The sequence below is a fragment of the Salvia splendens genome, chromosome 9 (genome assembly GCF_004379255.2).
Source record: "Salvia splendens isolate huo1 chromosome 9, SspV2, whole genome shotgun sequence".
NCBI lineage: Eukaryota > Viridiplantae > Streptophyta > Magnoliopsida > Lamiales > Lamiaceae > Salvia > Salvia splendens.
In genome coordinates, this window is record NC_056040.1 from 17740082 (window position 1) to 17766400 (window position 26319).

Below are 26319 nucleotides of genomic sequence, written 5' to 3' on the forward strand. Positions count from 1 at the left end.
AATATCATGATACGATTATTTATATGAGAATATCATGAAACGATATAAAATTGATATGTATGATATGTAAAAAATAATTTTACGATTAGCAAGTTATTGATCAATTAAAATTTTAATATGGTACTTAAATTTGAAAATATTATGTCATGAATTAGACATTTTATACGAAATATACTAAATATATAAATATGTGAATACTCGATAAATCATAAATGTATCTTTTTGGATAAGGATATTTAATTTAATTTGATTTTATAATTTAATTGAACCCTTTAAACATATTATAATCGAACTGAATATATTTATTGATTATTTGAATTCCAATAGTAAACTTCTAATTTAATAAAGTAAAATAAAATAAGGTGGTTCATATACCTCCACTCCACAGCAAGGGCATAATCGTAATTTCAAGACCCCAAGGATGATATGAACACTAGCAATTGAGCTGAAAATGAAGCTCGGAATATGGAGGCAGCAGCTGCCCCAATCCCGATTCAGACCGTATAATCGGGTTCTAGACGGTGTAGATGATTGTTCGGTTCTAATTAGTGGATGCTTGGAAGAAAGGTATGTTTCTCCCAGCTTTATGGAGTGATTAATGTGCAGTTGGCTGTTTCAAGTAATAATTTGGTGGAATCGTTTAGTGAGCCTCAAATTGGTGAAATTCCGTATTTTTATTTCTCTGCAATATTGTTGATCAACTGGAAAGTAATGGAATCGTGATTAATGAATTGGTTGATACCTTCATACATACATACATGAAACACCGGCTTCTTAATTCATGTGCAAGGGGCGTGTTTGAAATTTTGAACATCTAGGTTTTTGTTAGTTTCTTGTAGTATCTGATTATTATGGGGTATCAGAACTATATGAGCTCGTATATTTGGGGTTTGAATGAGTAATGTGATTGAATTTGCTGTTAATATGTGATTCCAAAGCAATGTATCAACATGCTTTGTTCTCACAACATCCGACTCCTTGACTGAAAGGTCCGTTGTATACGTCGTTTGATCGGCCTCTTACGTACAAATGTATCCAGATGGATTGTTTGTGCTTCTGCATTTCAATTGGCGTCTTTCTTTGTTATCAGCTCAAAGTCTTTGTTTTTGTGCAAGTCTGCTGCTGCATTCTCTCTCTTATGTAGTATGTGTTTGGTTCGGCCTATATAATACGAACATTAGAGTCTTTGGAAACAAACATCAACCTAAGTGCTTGGGGCTGATATTCTGCAGTCTCCCTCATATTTCCTACCTCGTGTTTCATTGTCCGTGTGTATCTCAAAATTAGGCCTAGATAATACCAACACTAGCGCAGAGAGTTTTCGAACTCAGCATGAGTACTTGTGGCTGATATAATACCAACATTAGGGTAGAGAGATTTCATAAATGGACACCAAGCTGAGTATTTGGGGCTGATATTGATGTTCACTCTCCCCTACATATATCTTAACTCCTGTTTTCTTGCATCTAGCATGCCTTAAATGAAGCCTAGATTATACCAACACAAGGTAGAGAATTTTGAAAACGAACATCAACTTGTGGCTGTGTTTTACTTTTTATGTCTGTTCTTCTTTGGCTTCCATCCCTTGCATATTTTCTAATTTGCGTTTTCTTGTTCAAATGCTGTTGTTGGCCAATTTGAGTTTCCGTTGCATTTCACCATTTCGTCGAAGCAATGAAGCACTACACAAGTCTCCATGATGAGCTGAAATGGACTCGAGACTGTTATGAGCTAAAATGTACCAAAACTAGGGATCAAAAAGAATTTTAGGGCAAATGTAAGGGAGCAAAATTGGACTTTAGTCTTTTACTTATTGAAATATTCCTTTTTTTGCAGTTGTCATTGAAGTTTGGCTATTAGTAAGATGCAGCCGTGCAGACCCGACCCCGTCGACGTTCTGCATCGTTGCAACTTGCAAGTGTGAGAAACAAAATTGTTACGGTGCCGATAGCTCTGTAGGGTTTATTGAATATATGCACTTCTTTAAATATTGTAAGCAAACTTTACTAATTTCAAACATTCTCTTATTCATGTACGATTATACTAACACACAAGTGTGGTTTCTCCCTATGATCAATTTTTTAGCACCTTACACATCAATATTTCCTATCATTCCATGACTTATATCACTTAATTGTTGATTATCCAATGTGTGAATCTTGTATCAGATTACCCAAACACTACAAAGTAATGCCATTAGATATGAGTTTGAATTCACTTCGAACACAACTCATTACGAGGGGCGAACAACGAGCAAGAACTGTATGAACCTTATACGAGGTCCACTGTAGCATGATCTGTAATGAGTAAATGCAGAAACACGAGAATAAAATGATGCAGCAAGATGTGGAAAAGATGGGCAACTTACAAATTCCACAATAATGTTATTCAACAAAGAACAGCAAATAACAACTTGCACACTGCAACCAAACCAAAGTAACCCTAGCCAATTGAAGCACGACTCTAGAATATGCAACAAACCACAATCACCATCAACCCTCCCCCCTTCCCTTCTTTTCTCCCTACACCACCCAACACAAGTCTAGAGACACAGCACAATCGGCATAGACGAACCACCGACATTTTAAAGAGAGCAAATTATCATACTAGGGCCCAGTGACCTTTCAGATCTTGTCCAGCTTATCAGCTTTAACGAGCGGGTTCGCCTTTGCTATGGCGTCCTGAGCAGCCGACCGGTAGTCGAACGGGCACTCGTGTTTGTCTGAGTAGCGATGGACCGAGCAGAAAAGGTCCCCACACCTACAGCTGAATCCAGTCAATCCCACGCGCTTGCGGCAAGTAGTGCACCTGTTTGGCCCCTCCTTTGGCTTAGGCTCCGAGCTCTGGCTTGATGCCAGATCAGGGGTCAGTTGAGGAGCGTCAGTTTTTAATACAACTGGCTTAGCCTTCACGTTCACCACGTCAGCAGTAAGAGGCTCGATCAGATTGCTGCTTGAGCTGCTGCCATTGACCATGTTCTCGATGGATGCTGCGGCAAACTGGGCTTGCTGCTGTTTCAAGACCATGTCTTTATGGCACTTGGAGCACATATTCATCGTAGCAGCACTGCCAAAGAAGCCACAGTTGTTGATGCAAAGAATTGGGCCTTCTCGAGCTTGGCAGCCAGTCTCCTTGGAGGATTCCATAGATCCAATTCCTACAAAGGCAAGCAAAAAATGTGAAGAAGGTCTCAAAATCCAATGGTAGTCGGGATCATGTACCTTAAGCCAAGTATAATAACACAGCTAAAGACATCAAATAGCCCAGCTCAAACTCACTTTCATTTTTTCATTTTGCAAAAAACCATCACCTAAGAATTTTTAGAACTTCGTAAATACAGCTCAATAAACCTAACTCGTAAGTGAAGACCACAAAACATCTATACCAACTTTGGAAAATTTATGCACCAAGGCGTAACACACATCTCATGTATTTATGCATTGAGCAGTAGCTTGAAATTTTTTCAAACAACATTAGACAACCAGCACTAAAGAAGTCATTAAAAGGTCACTTTTTATTATCAAAACTAGCTTAAAAAAGTCTCCTTTTCAACCCATCTCACAGTTACTGCAGTATAAGACGGGTTTTGAGGCGGGAAGTTTAATCACATCCTCAACCATATAAAGGATCCCAACAGCTTAATCAATTGAGCATTAAGTTCAGTACCATGAAAAGACTATACTTTTTCAAATAAAAACAAAGATGAACCCGATTTACAGAATTTCAACAAGATGAGAAAAAATAACCCCCCAGTGAGATGAAATCATGAAATCCTCTACGAGTGACAAGTGAGCAACATTGACAACATTTTATAGAGGATAGCCATAGGACGAAGGTCATCAGAACAAAAGGACCAACTCTGTATTATGCAAGTGAAATATCAATTAAAATGCACACATCAATAATCATAACCTTCGAAATTGACCAGTCTGCTACACACCTAGTGTTCCCATATGATTTCTCATTACAAATAATCAATTAGAGTCATCCACGAGCATAAATAAATCTCACCCAGTTACTATTCTCACAATTCAATATATAAGCTTTATTCATTTCATTCAATACCAAATATATAATCATCTATTCGAGAGCATGAGAATGGAGCAACAGAATTCATCCCAAATAGCTAGTAACTATGGAACAACATAATACCTTCATAAACAAATCAAGAAAAATATCAGCAATAAAATTGAGAACATAACCAAATAAAGTCTTCTGGATACACGATTCCATATGGAAAACGACAGGACTCTATTTAGCTTGTCACAAGAAAAAACCACAATTGATATATATCATGTATAACTCCTTTACCCTAAACCTAAAATTCCCAAATAAACTCAAAAACATAGACATTAATCAATAATTATACCGAATCAATCAAAGCTTCACAACATCAATTAATCATCAAGGCAATTCCTAACAAAAAAAATGAAAAAACCTTAGCAAAAAAGACGGGAATTTTCACCTTCCGAGATGACAAACAAAGAGGCGTTAGGGCGATCTTAATGAAAATATCAAAGAAATTTTGTGATATTTATCCTGACCCACAAGAAAAGCAACAAAAAGGAAGGGAGCGGAAGGCAAGAGATTCAACTTTTCACATAAATTACAAAGAACCCTTGCGCAGATCAGTGGATCTGAGTCCAATAAAAATGGGGGAAAGAGTAACAATTAATCAACAAACAAGAGGAAATAATACCTTAATCTAAATAGCTTAATTTAACAGATAATTGGATGAATTTGAGAGGTGAAGAGAGAAACACAGGGGTGGGAAGAGAGAGACGAAAATGAGGCCTTCAATTTGTTATTGGATTGTAATTTTATTTTCGTTTTGAAATAATGGTAAGGAAATGGGAGAAGAATCGTACATTCTGCCCTCACCAAACTCTCATTTTACCGATTTGCCATTGGACGTATTTTGATGATCTGTCTTAATTAAATTTGATTTTGTTTGTTTTTAAAAAATATGTATTCTATTAGATATTCTTAATTAAATTTGATTTTGTTTGTTTTTTAAAAATATGTATTCTATTAGATATTTTTATTTGAGGTGGTGCCACGTCAGATCCATTTCGGCAGAAATTAAAATTCGAAAATTACAATAATAGTATATCTTAAATGTTGATAATCAAAACAATATTTTTGAAAGTTTTGGGCATTATCAATTAAGCGGGTATGATTTTAAATTTAAAATGCTAATTACATTTTATTATGCTTTTATCATTTATGACATTTTCTTACATGATTAGTTATATAGGTAGATTGATATTTTTTTAGTTTAATTGAGAATTGAGATGCATTTTCAGTCACTCCTCACAATATTTTCGAAATATCAACTGCAAGTAGATTATGTCAACTAGGGGTATTATAAGCATTTCATTTCTAAAATGACGGAATATCAAATGTCAACAACTAAAAAATAACACTTATAATTCACATATCAATAGCCAGAATATATCAAATATCAACAACTCGTATTAAAATGTCAACAACTTGTATAAAATGTAAACAACTCAAAAACAATTCTTGCAATTAAAAACTAACAACTATTTTATCTTAATTTTTTTATTTGACACAAGTTCTGGCATCATGATCATATAACACATGTCAATAGCGTGCATATCAAATGTCAATAACTTATAGCAAAATGTCAACAACTTGTATATCAAATGTCAACCGCCTGTATATAGTGTCAACAACTCAAAAACAAATCTTATAATTAAAAAATAATGACTATTTTATCTTAATTTGGTACATAAACATGGAGCCAAATCCCCACAGCAGATTCCAATTCTTCTCCGCTCCCACCCCAGACGAATCCGCCGCCGACGAACTCTTCTACAAAGGCAAACTCCTCCCTCTCCACCTCCCCCCTCGCAGGCAAATGGTCGAACACCTTCTGCGCACCGCCCCCTGCACCAACTCCAACACCCCATCCGATTCCCGCAACATCTCCCCCTCCGAATCTCGCAGAATCAGCTGCGACCTCACCACCTTCGAATGGCCCACCGAAATCAACTTCTTCCTCCTTCGCTAAATTTTCCTCCAATTTACTCTCCAGAACCCTTACACCATCTCTCTCCACCTTCGATCTACAGCAGCAATGGCGGTTTCCAAAATTTTCACAATCCTGATCGCTGCATTATTGCTAGCCTCCGCCGCAGCGCAATCGCCTTCCGGCGCTCCATCACCGTCGCCAGCTGTGAAACCACCGGCGCCTTCGCCTCTGGCGCAGCGCCGAGTCAAGCGAGCCCTAGCCCCGCCCCGACGGTGTTCAACGCTCCTGCGCAGTCGAACTCGGCGCCTGCTCCTTCTCCTGCCGGTGTATTCTCGCCGCCGGCTCCTCTGCCGTCGACTACCTCACCCTCGTCGTCCGTCTCTGCGTCTCTATCCTCTCTCTCCCTCTACATGGACTGAGCCTGCACGTGTACGGTGGCGGAACGAGGCGATACATACTCCATCACACCGATGGATGCGCTCCGACACCTCCGGCGTGGAAGACGGCCAGAGCTCGCGCACAGGATCCGAAGTCATTCATGCGGCTGGAGTGAGAGTTTTTATGGAAGCATCATAATTAATTAATCTAAAAATATTTTCCTGATAAATTCTGGACTACTCATTTAATAAAAATGAATGGCTGAAAATGCATCTCAATTCTAATTATGCTAAAAAATCTCAATTGGTCACGACCCTATATACTCAAATTCAATACAGTGCAGTAAAATTTAATTCATATTGACCTTGACTAATTAAAACGCGTTATGGAGTTTAATTTTCATGATTAAGAATTTATGGCTAATGGGCTGAAATACTATTTAGGCATTATATTTTGAGAAATAGGCGAGGCCCATTTGCTTGCTAGATTTTGTGATTCATCCAATTTAATAAACATTTATGAAACTTGAATCTCCAACGCATTATTTATAAGTAATTAGTAATAAGCACAATAAGTGTCATATACAAAAGAGTTAAATCATTTTTCTTCTACAATGCCAACCAAAGATACCTATAGTGATGATTAAGACTTTTCATAACCCAACTTTTTTTTGTCAAGACTTAAGTCATAAGAGATAAACAAGTATTTTTGATTGGTTATTTATTTGTAACAAGAAGTCATGATGAGACTATAGGTGATATCTTGATTGAGAACTTCATATAGAATCTAGAGTTGAAAAAAAATTAAATGGATTGAGATGTTGAATTTTGTAGTAGTGGGAACTTAAAACTTTTGCTATGTTCTATAGTTAGTTGTCTAAATTTCAGAGTTTTATAAATATTATTAAACTTTATTTTCTAAATGCAATTAAAAACTCAATCAACTTACTTGATAGTATGATCTTTGTCGCTTAATTGAATATGGTGTCTGCTTAGGAACGCTGCAGAAGTTGCTTGATTGAATGGCAAAAATTTCTTCTTAGAGACGTGCAGAACACAATATATACCAATAAATTGAAAATTCCAGAGAACTCAAGATAGAATAACTCACAAAAATATTATTGATCAAAGTAGAGACTATTTCTTCCATCACATATGAAGTTTTTATATAGGAATTAATTCTTGACATATACACAAATATAATTTAAAGGAAATAAATTAGAAAAGAAATCAATTAAAAAAATTGTAATTGATATAAGAAAATATATTAAAATTATAAATAACTTCATATAGGAATTAATTCTTGACATATACACAAATAAAATTAAAAAGGAAATTAATTAGACAACAAATAAATTTAAAAAATCGTAATTGATATAAGAAAAGAATATTAAAATCGTATATAATTTATATTTAATAACAAAACAAGATAAAGTAAGTTTCCAAGAGATGAATATGTCGTCCACAATGAAACAATTTTCATCCACGCTGTCACTGAGTATCACTACATCATTACTAGAACGGATAAGAGAGACCAAAAATTAAAACTCCATAAATTTCGAAACCCTTTATAATAAAAAAATATAAAATCATGTTTTGAGGTTCAGACTTCAAACGATATCCTCTCCCCTGCCACTCTCATGTAACAATATGCACTATTTTTTTTTCTCATCTCTATTTTCTAATTTTAGAAAGAAAAAAATTATCTCTATTGAGGAACTCATATTCCACTAATAATACTTTAATTATTTTTTCTTTCTTATCTCTCTTATTTTGTCAATTATGCATGTATATTCATTTCAAACCTAAAATCCACTCCATATTCTTATGGGACGGAAAGAGTAATAGTCTATTTTATCATTTGATACATCAATAGAATAACGATTTATAAATTAATTTTTTATCACACGCTATATATCGATTATTTTTATTAAAATTCGTGTAATAGTCTATTAGATTAGGATATAGGCTAGTGCAATAGATCAATTACTCCCTCCATCCACGATGAAGAGTTTTGATATGCCAGTCTATTCACAATTAAAAGTCTCATTTTATTTTTATCATACAATGATAAATAACTCATTTTATTCATATTTTATTATTGTAAAATTAATATTTATATATTTCATCCATCCTAAAAGAATAAACAAACTTATAAATAACACGAGTTTTAATGTGCAAATGGTAAAGTATGAGAGAAATGGAAAAAAGTAAAATAGAGAGGTAAAAAAATAGTGAAAGGAGTGTTAATGGATTGAAGTCCATATTAAAAATGATGTGTATGATTGTCATTTATTAAAAAATTTTCATATTTATACTTGGTCTAATTTTGGTGAACGACCCAAAATGATAAAACCGGTTTATTTTTAGAAGATGGAGCTTGCATAAAAATGAGAATTACATTTAATTAATCTTTTTATGTCATTATATTACTGTACATGTATATGTTTGGCTATATATGTATGGGACTTAATTATTTTTCTCACGAATCATTTCTCCGACGTGGCATTCTACTCATGGGTTAAAACAAGGAAGAAGGAATCGTTTATGGGGATGGGATCCATTAAAACGACTATATCTAATTAGGAATCATTTTCAATTCTTAAATTGTGGAATGCACAGTATATTCAAGTGAATTCACATTTCTCATTTATGACACAACGCTCATTTTTAAATCCACCACATTTCACAAAAATTTCATTCTATTTTACAATTTTATACTCCCTCACTCAACAAAAAAAATAGTCTCATTCGTGTTTGACATATATTTTAATTAAAATTTGATAAAATAAGAAAGAAATTAAAAAAGAGGTAATTTACGAAAAATATGGAGAAAAAGTGGAGAAAATATGAGAAAGAACATTAACAGTGGATAGAGTATGAAAGAGAAACTTTCCGATAAAACTTTCCATTTTTAGAAATGAGACTATTTTTTGTAGACATCCTAAAATGACAAAATGAGACTATTTTTCATGGAGGGAGGAGGGAGCAATTTTTTTTAAAACAATTTTTTGACGTAATTGTTATGCTCACTATATACTTATTTATAAATATGTACAGAAATTAAAAGCATCCGCAATGACGGACTTCCTGCCGAGCGTCGGACCGGCGTGTCGGTCGTCCGCACAGGACGTCCGCCATTAGGTCGGGAGAGGCGGACGCGGACGTCCGTCGTGATATCCGCCATTACGGTGCCACGACGGACGTCCCCATTTTTTTTTAAAACTCTATATATACGGCTCATTGAACTTCATTTCATTCGCACCACTTGTATTAACGGGTTTCTCTTCTCTCTCTCTCAACGTTTCTATCGGTATATCCACAATGGTTAGTGGTGGTGGTAGTGGTACGGGTGGTAGTGGTGCTGGTGGTAGTGGTGAGGATGCAGATGACATACGCCGGCGAATTAACGAAGAGGTGCGGACCTATACGTCTCGGGAGATAAGTCGACTGATACAAGCGGCCTTGCAGCAGCAGCAGCCGGCGGTACCTCGCCCCATCCATCATCGAGCTGTAGTACCCCGGGACCACCTCGATGCACACCGTCGGTTGTACGAGGACTACTTCGCTCTGGAGCCGCAGTTTGGGGATAACTTTTTTCGGTGACGTTTTAGGATGCATCATCCGCTATTTATGAGTATCGCAAGCGCTTTAGAGCGTCTATACGAGTATTTCAGGTTCAGGGAGGATGCGGTTGGTAAACCCGGTCACACGCCCATACAAAAGTGCACTGCCGCAATCAAGCAGCTGGCATATGGAGGCGCGACCGACATGTTCAACGAGTACCTCCACATCGGCGAGAAGACTGCCGGCGATTGTCTGAAGTATTTTTGTGAGGGCGTTAGGGAGATATTCGGGAATAGGTATCTTCGGAAGCCTGCCCCAGAAGACTTCCAGGCTCTGATGGATATGCACGAGAATTAGCACGGGTTTCCGAGAATGTTGGGCAGCATAGATTGTATGCATTGGGAGTGGAAGAACTGCCATGCCGCCTGGAAAGGGGTGTACACTACCGGCTTCAAAGGCAAGAATCCCACAATGATCCTCCAAGCCGTAGCTGACTACCAGTTATGGATTTGACATGCGTATTTTGGAGTAGCCAGGTCGAACAACTACATCAACGTCCTCCAGTCGTCAACCATTTTCAACGAGCAGTGCATGGGCATTGGTCTGATCGTCAGTTTCGTCACCAACGGCAACCAACACGATATGAGCTACTATTTGGCGGATAGGATATACCCTATGTGGCCCGTCTTTGTCAAGACGATCAGATGCCCAACAGATCCAAAGAAAATTTACTTTGCTCAACGATAGGAGGCGGCACGTAAGGATGTGGAGTGGGCATTTGGTGTGCTACAGGCTCGATGGGCGGCAGTGAAGGGTCCAACACGGCGGTGGTATATTGACTGCATCGCTGATGTCATGTACGCATGTATTATCATGCACAACATGATTGTCGAAAATGAAGGTCCAGCACTGACTGATTAGGTCAATGATGGTGTTGATGCTGTCGGTCCAAGCCATGGCGTGGCCACTGCCAATGTACGTATGGGGATACCCCATGGAGAGGCCGATCGGGTCCGTGCATTTGCCGACATGCGCCAACAAGAAGCTCATATTCGACTCCAGAATGATATAATTGAAGAGCTATGGAAGCGGAGGGGTGCACGTTGATATTTATAATGTAATTTGTTTAAACTTTTTTTTGTTGAATTGTACTTTTTTATTTAATGAAATTATTATTGCACTTTATCCGTCCTTATTCGTGTCGAAATTTTAATTCCGTAAATTGCATATTTGTGAATTTGTGATTTTTGTTATTGTGGATGTCTGTTGGGATGTCCTTGGGGATGTCCGCTATTGTACAGTGGGATGTCCTTATGACGTGGCAGTGCAGTGAGATATCCTTATGACATGGCATAAGGTGTTTTTTGGTGTCCGCTAGGACATCCGTCCCAATTGTGGAGGCTCTAATCACGTAATCAAATTTATGTTTTGCTATCGTACGAAGTGATGTTAATTGCCCTACAAATTTTATCTTGTCTTCGAAGGTGAATAAAAGGTTAAAGATCTATATAGGGAATGGTGAAAGTGAAAATATAAGATGGGGGACTACATTATTTTGGATAATGTTACCCTGTCGTTTCTAACAGGTAAATTTGGAAAGATCTATAATATTGTTCTTGCGAATTTACAGTGGTAAGGATCACTTAAAAGTTAAAACATCCCTCGATACAGTTTCTACTATACTAATAAAAGTTAAGACATGTGGAGTGTTTTTACAAAATTTATAAAAAGAACTTTAATTCTAACTTTCCTACTATACTATTAATATAATAGGAATAAAATTTCAATTTTCCCAAATTTCATTATTATTTGAATTAAAATACAAGAAAAATGAAATGAATTATGATAAAGATTTATCTTCATAACATAGTGGTGTGTCTCATGTATACAGGATTCTAGTGATATATTCCATACATATATTTCTATATATTTGTTTTAGAAGTTAAATTTGTATAAGCTTGACTACATATCACTTTTATTAAAACAATTCATTTAAAATACATTAATTTACATCGTGCATACGGATTCTCTTCTTTTTATTACTCCATTTTTTAAAAAAACTTGATTTTTATTAATATACTATACGTATAAAATAGAGGTGTGAGCAGTTTTTTATAAAAATAAAAAATATTAAAATTTTACTCCCACACTAATAAAAATATGATTAGTGTAAAGTCGTTCTTTGAAGAATTGGCTACTTAAAAGTAAAAATAAATAAACGAAAACGAAAACGAAAACGAAAAATCTGAGTCCTTTTTAAATTATTTAAAGTGTAGTAGGAGATGTTTAATATGTAGTAGGAGATGTATTAGGAAAGTTGAAATTTGAATACTATTTTTATAATAAATGTCCACATGTCTAATTTTTATTAGCGAGTGTAGTAGTAGATGTATTAAGAATGTTCAAATTTGAATTCCCTTTTTATTATTATAATGAATATTCACATGTTTAATTTTTATTAGTGTAGTAGAAAATGTATTAGGGCATTTATTAGGTGATCCTACTGCTTTTCCATTAGTGTAGTAGGAAATGTATTAAGAAATTTTAATCCTCGTTCTATTATTATAATGAATATTCACATGTCTAATTTTTATTAGTGTAGTAGAAAATGTATTAGGGGATTTATTAGGTGATCCCTATGGCTTTTCGATTTGTATAGTAGGAGATGTATTAGGACAGTTGAAAATGGAATCCTCTTTTTACTATAGTAGAAAATGTATTAGGTGATTCCTACCGAATTTTCAGGCACTTCGAAGGATGAGTAGACGGGAGAAAAATTTAAAGTTGCTCTATATCAGAAGATAGAGATTGATTTTTAAATTATTTAATCAAAAATAGATGAATCTCATACCACGCAACTACACCCTTTGTGTTAGCCAACATGTTTTGGAGAGATGAATGAGGGAATGTTCATGAATTCAATCTACTAATATAAATGTCAGGACAGAGTGATTGAAATGCAATGAAGAAATTGAAGCCAAATGCAAAAAAAAAACACCAACTTATTTTGGCCTATTGCCCATCCATTAAGTTATTTGGTTATTTCATATTAATGGCGCCAAATTAAAGTGACAACTAAAATATCACCGATGTTTAAAGTTGAACTACATATAGTGCAAAATACTATAGAGTCGAATTGCTCAAATAAGGTCATGTGTGACTAGATGTTTATAATTGGTCATAGTCTCAATATGCGAAGTATCTCAAGAATGAACAACTACGAAAGTTTATAGATAAATAACATTCGGTGAATTAAGATACGGCTTTTTTAATATTTTGAAGCGGATCGCATATAAATATTCGATAAATTAAGTTACTTAATAGTAGTACTTTGAAAAGTTATACTATCAAATACTCCCTCGTTTCTCCATAGTTGAGTCATTTTTCCATTTTTGGAAATTCCCTCATAGTTGAGTCATTTCCTTATATAGTAATTTTTTTTATCTTTCTTACTTTACTCTCTCTTACTTTATTCTCTTTACTTTATTCACTTTCTACTTTATTCTCTCTACTTTTTTCCCTCTTACTTTTTTATCTATTTATTTAACACATTTAACATATCTTTCTTAAACTCTGTGATGAAAAGTTTTACTTCAACTATAAAGAAACGGAGGAAGTAGAGGTCGAAGTAGTAATGGAACCACATTTATTAGTGGTGGGGCTATTAACCTCACCACAATTTCTTTGAATTAATTTATCCCTAATCATCCTACTTTATGTATAAAATACAAAAATATTAAGGTATGTCCCACCAAAAAATTACAATTGTAGTCGCAAAATTCAGGCCCCTGCTTCAGAGCTAGGCTCCGCCATTGGTTCGGATAATTATTTTATCAATAAAAGGAAAAGTCAGACCATTGCAAGCAGCAAAACTCAGATTGCGAATTTTACAGTTATTATATCATGTAAATAAATTAGTGATATCTAATAATCGTTATAATACCATAAATAATAGTTGTACCAACAGCAATAATTTTTTCTATGCAATAAATCGCTTTGCCTCATGGTAAAGCTATTTCAGCCTACTACAGTCTACAAGTCTCAATTTGGACTGTAGATTTTAGAAGTAGTACTATAATTTTTTTTATTAATTACCAGAATTAACGAAGGATTATTTTGGGAGGAATTATGTGTACTATAAATATTACATGTTTATTAGTTAAGCAACCTGTTGTTTCGTTGAAGATATGTTTATTATGTTGTCCCATTATTATTTTTTTGAAAAACCCATAAAAATAAAATAAAGTGAAATATGGGCCGGCTGCCGATTAATTTCCCACCGACAATCTTAAAATTCTTTTTATTTTTTTCGTGGTTTTTGGTTAAAAAAAAAAAACACACCAACAGACATTGAAGGGCCAATCCACAATATAATTGCGCCCCACCAATTTATATGAAAGTTAAAAAAAACATATTTTCTATAGTGAAAAAACCAACTCTTTTGTCGCTCAACTTGACATTTTACCTCATTTACAATTTACTACTACTACTACTCTAGAAATTAGTATGATGAGGGAATTATTTATTTATTATTGGATTGATTGGATTTTCCTAGTGTTAATCCCAATATCTAAATATAATACTCCTACTATAAACTTCATCAGTAGAGCTTCAATCTTATCGTTAGTATATACCGAGGAGTACTAATTACTACTATTTTATTCTCACTTAGTTTTCATACTTACTATTTATCTTTATGCCTCATCATAATACTTTGTAGCATAAACTAATTCAAACTTTTCAAAAAAAAATCTCAACAAAATGTGTCAAAATGTCTTCGCCAATATCTAATAAAATAAAATGTAAAGAGCGAATAACATCCTTTGACGAGCTTAGAAACGAAAGATCTTTATTGAGAATATTTTGTATGCTAAAAAAAGAAGGAAAAACCGAAAGAAAACAGTCAAATTAATATCTATGAAAATTAACGAATAACTTGCTAATTAAATAACCACTCATATAGATGATTTTTTTTGTCTCAATATATTTCCATTTTACACGCTCAAAACTTAGGTCGAAGTTAGATCAAACCTGCCCTATTTTAATTATTTCTCTCACCTACGCATTAGTACCGGGGCTCATCTATTATGAGGTAGCAAAACAATTTTTGGGATTTAATCAAATTATTAAAAAGAAACCGTATAATACGAACCACACATATAATTGATGTCATCAATCGGATAAACATTGTTTGTAAAATTTAATTAATGAAATTGATATAATGATCGAAGCATGCCAAATAATGTCAAATCAATGTACTAAGAGCATTGCGCTGAATCTCGATTAATTGAATCTCCCGCTCCAGGTATTATTTCCCGGCGCTCCGTATACGAACCTCTTCAGAGCACCCGCAATGCGTCGGTGCCTCGTATCTAATTAATGAAATTGATATAATGATCCAAGCAAGCCAAATAATGTCAAATCAATGTACTAAGAGCACCCGCAACGCGTCGCGCGGGTGTCTCATATCTCGTCCCTATGAGACGAGACGGCAACGAGACGCGTTGCAGCGTCTCGTCTCGTCCCGGTCTCGCCGAGACGCCCATCCCACCGAGACGGCTGGCGCTAGGCGTGACGCCCACTCGCCGGCCCGCGAGTAGGCTTCGTCACGCTGACGCAATAAATCATTTTTTTAAATTCGAATTTAATAAAAAAATTAAAAATTCAAACGGTAATGTTACCGTTCTAGACCATTTTTTTGTTTTATTTATTTATTTTTTATTTTTTTACTCTATAAATACTCATATTTCATCCTCATTATACACACATCTATTCTTCTCAAATCATCTCCATTTCCTCTCAATTTTCATCTAACATCTCCAATTTTCATCACAAAATGTCCGGCGACGGAAACTCTGGCGGCTCCGGCGGGTTTGACATCAACGCGTTTGGCGACTGGGGGGCATATACAATGTCTTGGGTGGTTCCGGTTCGTCGACGCCGGGCACCCAAGGCTCGTCGACGCCGGCGGGGTACCAACCACCCCATTTTGATGTGGATGCATACGCTCGTCCCTCCACCTCGAGTTATTCGCAGGGATTATCCCAAATTAGGGAGGATTATCCTGATGAACCCAATCCGGAAGGAGGACGAGACAGTGGAAGCTCCAGGGCATTCGACGCCGTGGAGGAAGAGGGGGAGGCGGCCGAGGAGGAGGAGGATGTAGGCCGTCATCCGTACAGCCGCAAAGACACGATGGCTCTGTACAACGCCTGGATCAGCGTCTCGTACGATCCCATCGTCGGGATTCAACAATCCCGGAAGTGCTTTTGGGAAAAGGTCACCGAGACCTACAACGAGATTAAGCCGAAGGGGTCCCGCCGCCGCACATTGAAAATGCTCCGAAGTCATTTTGACCGAGTCGACAGAGAGGTTAAAAAATACTGCGGCATCTACAAGAATGAAGCGGCTCATTACCAAAGCGGAGCCACTGGAGCCGACATTCTGAGATCGGCTTTGCGAGTCTATTTCGACGACAACGGCAAAGAATTCAAACATGTCGATATTTGGGAGGTCGTCAAAGACGTCGAAAGGTGGGCCGACGGTGTCCAATCCAGCACGGGCTCGACCTCGAAACGCACGAAGCACACGACGGGTGGCCAATACTCGTCTAGTGGGGTCGGTTCAGGCAGCGCCGTACAAGAGGTTGCCTCGTTGGAGGTTGAGGGCACGGCAGACGATGCAGGGGGGTCCTCCCGTGTGCGCCGTCGGCCCCAATGGACCAAGGCGGTGAAGGCGGCTAGAGGGAGGAGGGGCCGAGACGAATCAAGCCAGACGGGTTCCCAAGGGCTGCCCTCCTTCCTAATGTCCATGTACTTCACCGCCACGATGGCGGACACTTCCCGGATGACACCCGCCCAATATCAAGCCCATCATGCCGACATTGTGTATCTGGCGGGTATTCCGCCTATATTCGGTGCACCGCACCGCTTTCGGGGGATGATTCGCCGGCGGAGTAGTTTTTATAATTTCTATAAATTTGTATTTTAAATTATGTTTTATTTATTTATTTTGCCACGAATTTAAATATGTATTTTTTTAGGATTTTAAGTTGTAATTTTATTTTATTTAATGAAGTATGTTTTTATTAATTGAATTTTTTGGAAATAAAAATAAAAAATGAAATTGAATGAATAGTTAAAGGATGAAATGATTAAGAGACGGATAAGAGATGGGGGGTTGCAGATACTGTCTCTTAGTTAAGAGATGGAGTGAAAAGTACAGTGTGAACCATGAATAGTTAAGAGATTAGACGGTTAATAGACGGATAAGAGACAGCGTTGCTGATGATAATTAAATTAATAGAGTAGCATTTAATTAGAATTAGTACAACTACATGCATCATTTGCAAGTTAACATATATTTTTCTATAATTAAGCATGTGGTCCTTGAATTTTGCCTTTTATCACAATTTTTTTTGTTTTTCTTAACATCCACTATTAATAAATAATTACGCATATTTGTCCACCTTTATACTTTATTAAATTTATTTACTGGTTGAATTAGTGGCGGGGTTTGCTTAATTATTTATAAAGAGCCTTTAACAAAATCATAATAGTATCATTAAAATTTCATAATTTTCTCTCTTTTTCACTCGTGGGGAATCTTTTCCCGGCCACTTTTAGCATAGGGGGCAAATGATTAACAGGAAGTTGAATTTAACTAACTATGAGAGAAATAATCACGTGTAAGAGCATCTGCCTACGTTCCGGCATGCTGGATGTCCGCGCGAGACGTCTGCCATTAGGCATGGGAGGGACGGATGCGGACATCCGCTGTGGACACCGCAGATCAGCGACTTTCCGCCGACGTCCGTGGGGACGTCGATCGTGACGTCCGCCATTGCGGGTTCCCGGCGGACGTCGTGATTTTTAATTTTTAAAAAAACTCTATATATACGGCTCGTTGAACTTCATTTATTCGCACCACTTGTTTTAACGAGTTTCTCTCTCTAAGTTTCTTTTATATGTCCAAAATGACTAGTGGTAGTGGTGCGGGCGGTAGTGGTAGGGGTGCTGATGACGTACGCCGACGAATTAAAGAACAGTTGCGGGCCGTTACGTCCAGGGAGATAAATCACGCGATACAAGCGGCCTTGCAGCAGCAGCAGCCTACCTCGACCCATCCATCGTCGAACTATAGTACCCCGGGACTACATCGCTGCACACCGTCGGTTGTATGAGGACTACTTCGCTTCGGAGCCGCGGTTTGGGGAGAACATGTTCCGACGACGTTTTAGGATGCATCGTCCGCTATTTCTGCGCATCGTGGGCGCTTTAGAGCGTCGATACAAGTATTTCAGGATGAGGGAAGATGCGGTTGGTAAACCCGGCCACACGCCCATACAGAAGTGCACTGCCACAATCAGACAGCTGGCATACGGAGGTGCGACCGACATGTTCGATGAGTACCTCCACATCGGCGAGACGACTGCCCGCGAATGTCTGAAGTATTTTTGTGAGGGCGTTAGGGAGATATTCGGGGATAGGTATCTTCGGAAGCCTACCCCCGAAGATTGTCAGGCTCTGATGGATATGCACGGGAGTCAGCACGGGTTTCCGGGAATGTTGGGCAGCATAAATTGTATGCATTGAGAGTGGAAGAACTGCCCCGCCGCCTGGAAATGGGTGTTTACTAGCGGTTTCAAGGGCAAGAATCCCACGATGATCCTTGAAGCGGTAGCTGACTACCGACTGTGGATTTGGCAAGTGTATTTTGGACTAGTCGGGTTGAACAACGACATCAACGTCCTCCAGTCGTCGCCCCTTTTCAACAACCAGTGCATGGGCGTTGGTCCGACTGTCAGTTTCGTCGCCAACGGCAACCAACACAATATGGACTATTATTTGGCGGATGAGATATACCCTATGTGGCACGTCTTTGTGAAGACGATCAGATGCCCAACAGACGAAAAGAAGATCTATTTTGCGGGCCTTCAGGAGGCAGCGCACAAGGATGTGGAGCGGGCATTTGATGTGCTCCAGGCTCGATAGGCGGCAGTGAAGGGTCCATCACGGTTGTGGTATATTGACAGCATCACTGATATCATGTACGCATGTATTATCATGCACAACATGATTGTCGAAGATGAAGATCCAGCACTGACTGATTGGGCCAATGATGATGTTGATGCTGCCGGTCCAAGCCACGGTGTGGCCACCGCCAATGTACGTATACGTATGTGGATACCGATACGTACATTTGCCGACATGCGCCAACGACAAGCCCATATTCAACTCAAAAACGATATAATTGAAGAGCTATGGACGCGGATAGGTCGTCGTTGATATTTATAATGTAATTTGTTTAGACTTTTTTTTGTTGAAATGTACTTTTTTTTTATTTAATGAAATTATCATTGCACTTTCTCCGTCCGTATTCGTGTCAAAATTTTAATTCCGTAAATTGTTTAATTCCGTAAATTGTTTAATTTGGTGAATTTGTGCATTTTTATTATTATGGATGTCCGTCGGGATATCCTTGGGATGTCTGCCATTATGCAGTGAGATGTCCTGATGACGTGGAAGTGCAGTGGAATGTCCTTATGACGTGGCATGAGTTGTTTTTGAGAAGTCAGTTGGAATGTCCGCCGGGACATCCGTCCTACCGTGGATGCTCTAAGTAAAAAACTAAATTAAAAACTCAAATTTGTAATGTTGAGTTATAAATATGATGCTACTATATCTCATGTGATGTAGTGAGTCATGTGACAATGATGACGTTTAAGGTGACTCATCTCATAAAATAATCTGTAAATCATGTAATATAAAATATTATTAGAGTATCCACAATAGCGTCTAGCGCACCGCCTAGCCGAGCGCCGGCGCTAGGCGGTCTATTGCAACCGCCTAGCCATTTCCGGATTTAAAAACCGCCTAGCGCTCGGCGGTTCCGTGGCGATAGGCGGTGCGCTGGGCGATCCGCTCGGCGCTATTGCAGCGTCCGGATCGCCTAGTGCACCGCCTACCGTGAATTTTTTTTGAAACACTATATATACGCGCTTTGCACGTCATTTTCATTCGCACCACTTGTTTTAACGAGTACTCTCTCTATCTTAATTTCTGTACAAGATCAACACCTAGAAATGAGTAACGCCGGTGGTAGTAGTGGTGGGGATGCTGAGGAGTACGAGCGTTTAATGAACGAAGCGCTAGAGGCCTATACGAACTGTGAGATTCATCAATGGATGCAGAGGGCCTTGCAGCCGGCAGTACCTCGACCTCGCCCAGTGGTACACCACCGAGCGGTGATTGATCGTGATCACGTAGCTGCACATCAGCGCCTATACGAAGACTACTTCGCACAGGAGCCGCGGTTCAACGCCAACCTTTTCAGGCGCCGTTTTAGGATGAGCAGGTCCCTGTTTATGCGTATTGTTAACGATTTGGAGCAACGATATCTGTATTTCCGCTTCAGGCACGATGCGTCTGGCAGACCCGGCCACACGCCTATTCAAAAGTGCACTGCGGCAATCCGGCAGTTGGCCTACGGAGGCGCGGCAGACATGTGGGACGAGTACCTCCACATCGGTGAGACGACTGCCCTGGAATGTATGAAGTATTTCTGTCAGGGCGTGATTGAAGTATTCAGTGATCAGTACCTTCGAAGCCCTACCCCCGAAGACTGCCAGGATCTGATGCAGATGCACGGGGAGAAGCATGGGTTCCCGGGAATGTTAGGCAGCATAGATTGTATGCATTGGGAGTGGAATAACTATCCCGCTTCCTGGAAGGGGTTCTACATGACCGACTACAAGGAAAAGAATCCCACGATGATCCTCGAGGCCGTAGCTGACTACCGGCTGTGGATTTGGCATGCGTATTTTGGGATAGCCGGTTCGAACAACGACCTCAACGTCCTCAACTCGTCACCACTTTTCAACGAGCAGTGCCAGGGTGTCGGTCCGGCCATCAGTTTTGTCGCCAACGGCAACCGGCATGATATGGGCTACTACTTGGCGGATGAGATATACCCTAGGTGGCCCGCCTTTGTGAAGACGATCCGATGCGCATCAGATGAGAGGAAGGCCTACTTTGCGGCACGACAGGAGTCGGCGCGCAAGGACGTAGAGTCAAGGGGCCAACGCGTTTGTGGCAAGTCGACTGCATTGCTGATATAATGTACGCATGTATAATCATGCACAACATGATTGTCGAAGATGAAGGTGTACAACTGACTGATTGGGCCAACGATGATAATGAAGCCGGTCCAAGCCACGGCGTGGCCGTCCCCAACGTACGGAGTGGGGTACCTCACGATGAAGACGGCCGCCTCCAAGCACATGCCGACATGCGCCAAACGGAGGCTCATATTCGACTCCAAAAGGATTTAATTGAAGAGTTATGGGCGCGAAGGACTGCACGACAGTAGTTTTTTTGTTAATTATGTAATTTTTTTAAATTAATGTCATTTTTAAATTTTAATAATATTATTGAATTTTCTCGTATATGTCTCGTAAATTAAATTGCGTATTTTGTGTGATTGTTAATTATTTGTTTTATATAATTTTGAGTAATGTGGCTATTGATGTGACTGGGCTATTTATGATGTGGCTAGGCTATGGCTAGACTATTTATGATGTGGCAGGAGGATTTTTAGTGTTGATGATGTGATAGGATAAGTTTGTGGCTGGGCTATTCCTGGGCTGTTCCTGGGCTATTCCTATTGTGGATGGCCTTAGAAAATAAAAAATACATGGTTCGTATCTACAATCTACAAAGATAGGCAGGGAACAACATAATAGAACAAAGAAATATGTAAAAAAATAAAAAAAAATAAATAAAACAAAGACTTCAACGTGGTGAGAAGATTTATAAAACCTTTTTTGGGATAAAAAATCTGATAGAAACTCTAGTGTTTTTCTTATCATAGGTGATATACAGTTTTAAAATAGACAAAATTGGGTATTTTCCCAAATTTAGAGAGAATGTCTTTAGGTAGGGATGGTGACATAATAACTGTATTTCATCTTCTCAATTGAGTGATTTATTCCATTCTTTTAACAGTGTAGGATAAAATAATCAATTTTCCATCATTATGTAAAATGCAAGCAAACTTTCTTGGCCCTCCCAATTTGCTCTTCTGCACCCATCATTCATTTCCCATCTCACCTCTCTCTCACACACAAAAATTATGTGTGAAAATTATTAAAAAAAAAAAGTAAAAATAAACGTAAGTTTCAACGTTTCATTATAGTCATGTTACTTTTTCTGCAGGTCTTAATTACAGAGCCTACAGCAATAAATTCCCAATATTTATCTACCTTGATCAACCAAATTTATTATTAAAAATCCATACTTTATTATTTAATTCAATAGAAATATATTGATAATTCTGGGTTTTTGCAATAATCAATATTGTTGTCTCCTGTGTTGCATTCTCTCTCTCTAACCAAACCCACACACAGACACACACACACACACACACACTATATTTGTTGCCATAATTGTATCACGTAACTTTACACCTTCACTTCCCCCATTGCTATAATTACTGCCAATTAAATTCAAGAACCCATCTTTTGAAGGGCTCTCCAGCTTGAAGCTGCCGCGAGCAAAAACCACCCACGATTTCGGGTCCCCTTTTGCAGAGATTTCCAGCTCGAATTGAAGCAGGGTGAGTGCATTACTGTATTGATTTTGGCTAAAGATTGAATCTTTAGCTGAAAAAGGACTGACCCATGTCGGATTTGAAGGGGTTGATGGAGCCGGAGAACTGGGATTCCAAGTCGAGAATGGAGGATTATGAAGTCATCGAGCAGATTGGAAGGGGTGCTTTTGGAGCTGCGTTTCTTGTGCTCCACAAGACCGAGAAGACGAAGTAAGAGCTCTATGTTTTCAGCTGCATTTATGGCTTTGCATGCATAATGTAGATTTTTTACTTCTTGTTCTTGATTTTGTGTATGAGAGGGAGATAGATAAAGTGAGAGAAGGGCATGTTTACTTGGGCTCATGAACCTATTAAAGGATACATCTTTCTTGATTTGTTGTTCTTGATTTTGTCCCTGTATGTGTGTGTGTGTGTGTGTGTGTGCTGAGAGAGAGGAATAATAAGAGCATGTTTATCTGGGCTAATTAGAATGCAACTTTCTTGACTTCTTATTCATTGATTTTGTCCTTAGTGTGTGTCTTGAGTATCTGTCTGTGAGAGATCATATTTATTAGAGAGTGCAATTCTTTTGCAAGAAACAAAATTACAAAACAGAACCGCATTTGTGTTCAAGAATTAAAAACACAATGCATTGTAAGCGAAAGGAAATTGAAGTTTCTAACTTGTACTTATAAATCTCACTTAATTAGGTATGTGTTAAAGAAAATTCGAATTGCGAAGCAGACTGAGAAGTTCAAGCGCACGGCTCACCAAGAGGTTTCTGCAAAACTTAGTTCTTGATTTCTCTGTTTTTTATATCATGATATAATCTTTGCCTAGAATTGATTCAATTTGCATGTATATCATGTGAGTCTTGCTCTATATTTATGATGTTTGCTTGCTGTCATTCCAGATGAACTTAATCTCAAAATTACAACATCCATATATTGTGGAATATAAGGATGCTTGGGTGGAAAAGGTACATTGTAGTTTCGTGTTCTTTTATGTTGATTGAAAGCTATCTCCGCCTTTCATGAAGTTGATGTCTGTATTTGTGTAGGGAAGTTACATTTGCATTCTGACCAACTACTGTGAAGGTGGAGACATGTGAGTAGAGCGGACGAACTGATCGTTTTTGTTTCTTTGAGTCATGTTGATTTCTCTCCTTTCCTGTATTCATCTTTCCACTTATGCAGGTATGGGATCATAAGGAGGGCAAGAGGATCATATTTCTCTGAGGAGGTGACTAAATTTGCCAAAATTCTTGAGGAAATTTAATTCTGTTTGCAAACTCATCTCAAGTATTGGAATTTTTCTGTTTGCTTCAGAAAATATGCAAGTGGCTTACCCAACTTTTGTTGGCTATCGACTACCTGCATTCCAATCGAGTCCTTCATAGGGATCTCAAGGTTAGTTCTGTGCTCATCATAAAGCAAAGATGTATATTAGTATGGCCTTGTAATTTGACTGTTGTTGTTCGTTCTCTTTCAGCTGTCAAACATATTTCTGACGAAGGAAAATGATATCCGTGTTGGTAAGAAGGGAAAGCAAGTTTCGTCGAGTAAACTTGGACTCCACATAACTGATTAAAGTTGCTGATGTTTGCTTTGCTGTTTTGACTTATAGGTGACTTTGGGCTGGCAAAACTTCTCAACGAGGAGGAAGGCCTTGCTTCTTCGGTAGTTATAACTCTGCGAGACTAGACATTTTTATTGTTTATGAAACATGGATATACAGCTTATTATGAAAACTTCTTGATTTTACCTATGAATGACTAGTTTTGAGCTGTGCTTACATACCGGGGTTTATGAAAGAGCTGTGCTCGATTCATTTGGCTGACCAATAGTGCGAGTGAATCGAGAAGTAGGAAGACGATAAAGTCATGTGTAATGTATTAGGGTGATGATGTTATGTATTCTAAAGTTACTCATACTGCTTGGCCGTTGAATTTGTGGATGATTAACGTATTTGACCCTCTAGGTTGTCGGAACGCCCAATTATATGTGCCCAGAGCTTCTTGCAGACATCCCATATGGCTATAAATCAGATATATGGTCACTAGGTAATGAATTTGATCGAGTCGATCTTAGCTAGTTGTGTTTCGATTAGTTAATGACAAATTGCTGTTTTTCATAGGTTGCTGTATGTTTGAGATTAGTGCACACCACCAAGCCTTCAAAGCTACTGTAAGTTGATTCTTGATTTGCATAAATCAGTACCAAAAAAAGAAGAAATTTGTGATCTATTTTATTCACTATTGATATCATGTGTTGTTGCTAATATTAGAATGAAATGAAATAGGATATGGCTGGACTTATAAACAAGATAAACAGATCTTTGATCTCTCCACTTCCTATTATCTACTCTTCCACTCTGTAAGTCCTTTACATCGACTGCGCTTATATAAATTTCGTCGACACGAATATCAAGAAATGGAACTGGGTAAATGACATTGGTTTCTTGTTATTTATCATCTCAGAAAGCAGATCATCAAGAGCATGCTGAGGAAGAGCCCGGAGCACCGGCCAACGGTAGTTCATACTCATTTAATCTTGTTGCTCTCGCTGCTGAAAGCATCACGATCCTAATCCTATGTGTTTGCTCGTCTTAGGCTGCGGAGCTGCTGAGACACCCGCATTTGCAGCCCTTCCTCCTCCGCTGTCACAATCCGTCAACAGTGTTTCTTCCAGTGAAGTCCCCGTCTCCGAGCAAGGCAAACGAGAAAACGGCGAAATCCTCGCCTAGAAGCTCGTCCGGTTCTAGGAAAGAGCCTAGGGGAAGAGAGTTGAAAATGAAACAAAGAGAGCTGCTCCCATTGTTCGATGTGAATGCAGATATGCCTTATCCGAAACTATCAGATGGTGACGCGTTGATGGAATACAAACTCGAGACAAAGAGAGTCGACCCCACGAGCTATTCAGGGAAGATCTCCCACGACAGTGAAGACTCCAAGAGCGGATATGCGAGCTGTGAGACCACAGCTTGCAACGGAGATGATCTGGAAATGCCACCAAACGAAGCTCGTTCACACGAGCAAGACGCGCATTCCCCCAGTTGCGCTGCTCAACAGGATGGCGAAGCTCGTGAAAGTGTAAAGACAGAAGCAGACACAAATGCAGACGACGCTGCAGTCAAGATATGCAGCGAAACAGCTGAATCCAACACGGTTTCCTTTAGTGATGTAGGCGTTGCAGAAAACAAGCCATCAACTGAAGAAGCTGTGGTCTCCAACGTCGTTGCTGAGATAAAGGCGGAGCCCTCAAGCAAAACGAAGGAAGATGAGAACGAAGGCACACAGCACGTAGTAGGGCAAGCATCACCGCGCGATGATGCGGCAGCTGCAGCTGAAGTAGAGGAAGGTAAGGGCGATCCCGAGGCAGCTGTGCCTCGAAGAGCCGATGCCTTGGAGTCGTTGCTTGAGCTGTGCGCGCGTCTGCTCAAGCAAGATAAGTTCGATGAGCTCTCGGGCGTGCTCAAGCCGTTCGGGGAAGACATGGTGTCTTCCAGAGAAACAGCAATCTGGCTTACAAAGAGCCTAATGAATGCACAGAATTTGCCAAAGGAGTCTTGATTGTTCAAGCATTGGGACATGATCAAGAACTTGAGACTTCTGATTATTTAGAAGTGTGTGTGTGTTTCTGGGCTTGAATGTGTAATTACTTTGCCTGAAAGATTGGTGTTGTTTTTTTATCTTTTGATTTGTCAGGAAACATGTGTTACTTTTTCTCGTTTGCCTTTCTTTGAATGTATCAAGTTCAATAAAAATGTCGTACTTATAATTGTCACGAA

General features: G+C 38.6%; 2 protein-coding genes and 1 long non-coding RNA gene across 4 annotated transcripts; 2 read left to right on the forward strand and 1 right to left on the reverse strand.

The window, feature by feature from the left end:
• Positions 1 to 431: 431 nt before the first annotated feature.
• LOC121747276 lies at positions 432 to 2035 on the forward strand. The gene is made up of 2 exons (XR_006039171.1): positions 432 to 567; positions 1837 to 2035. It is a non-coding gene; the product is annotated as an uncharacterized LOC121747276 (long non-coding RNA).
• Positions 2036 to 2345: 310 nt separating this feature from the next.
• Positions 2346 to 4828, reverse strand: LOC121748442 (zinc finger A20 and AN1 domain-containing stress-associated protein 8-like). Of its 2 annotated transcripts, none has more exons than XM_042142808.1 (2): positions 4700 to 4828; positions 2346 to 3157 (listed from the first exon to the last, which is right to left on the reverse strand). In XM_042142808.1, the coding sequence occupies exon 2, from the start codon at positions 3144 to 3146 to the stop codon at positions 2625 to 2627; it is 522 nt and encodes a 173-aa protein (XP_041998742.1). In that variant the 5' UTR covers positions 3147 to 3157; positions 4700 to 4828; the 3' UTR covers positions 2346 to 2624. The 2 variants fall into 2 exon arrangements, with proteins under 2 accessions (XP_041998742.1, XP_041998743.1); XM_042142809.1 differs by lacking the exon at positions 4700 to 4828 and adding an exon at positions 4466 to 4693.
• A 17459-nt stretch (positions 4829 to 22287) lies between these two features.
• Positions 22288 to 26319, forward strand: LOC121749701 (serine/threonine-protein kinase Nek6-like). The gene is made up of 14 exons (XM_042144294.1): positions 22288 to 22557; positions 22637 to 22761; positions 23241 to 23307; positions 23444 to 23509; positions 23591 to 23637; positions 23727 to 23772; positions 23859 to 23939; positions 24022 to 24064; positions 24157 to 24209; positions 24511 to 24592; positions 24667 to 24716; positions 24832 to 24905; positions 25010 to 25061; positions 25142 to 26319. Exons 2-14 carry the CDS (start codon positions 22643 to 22645, stop codon positions 26099 to 26101), a joined length of 1740 nt encoding a protein of 579 aa, XP_042000228.1. The 5' UTR covers positions 22288 to 22557; positions 22637 to 22642; the 3' UTR covers positions 26102 to 26319.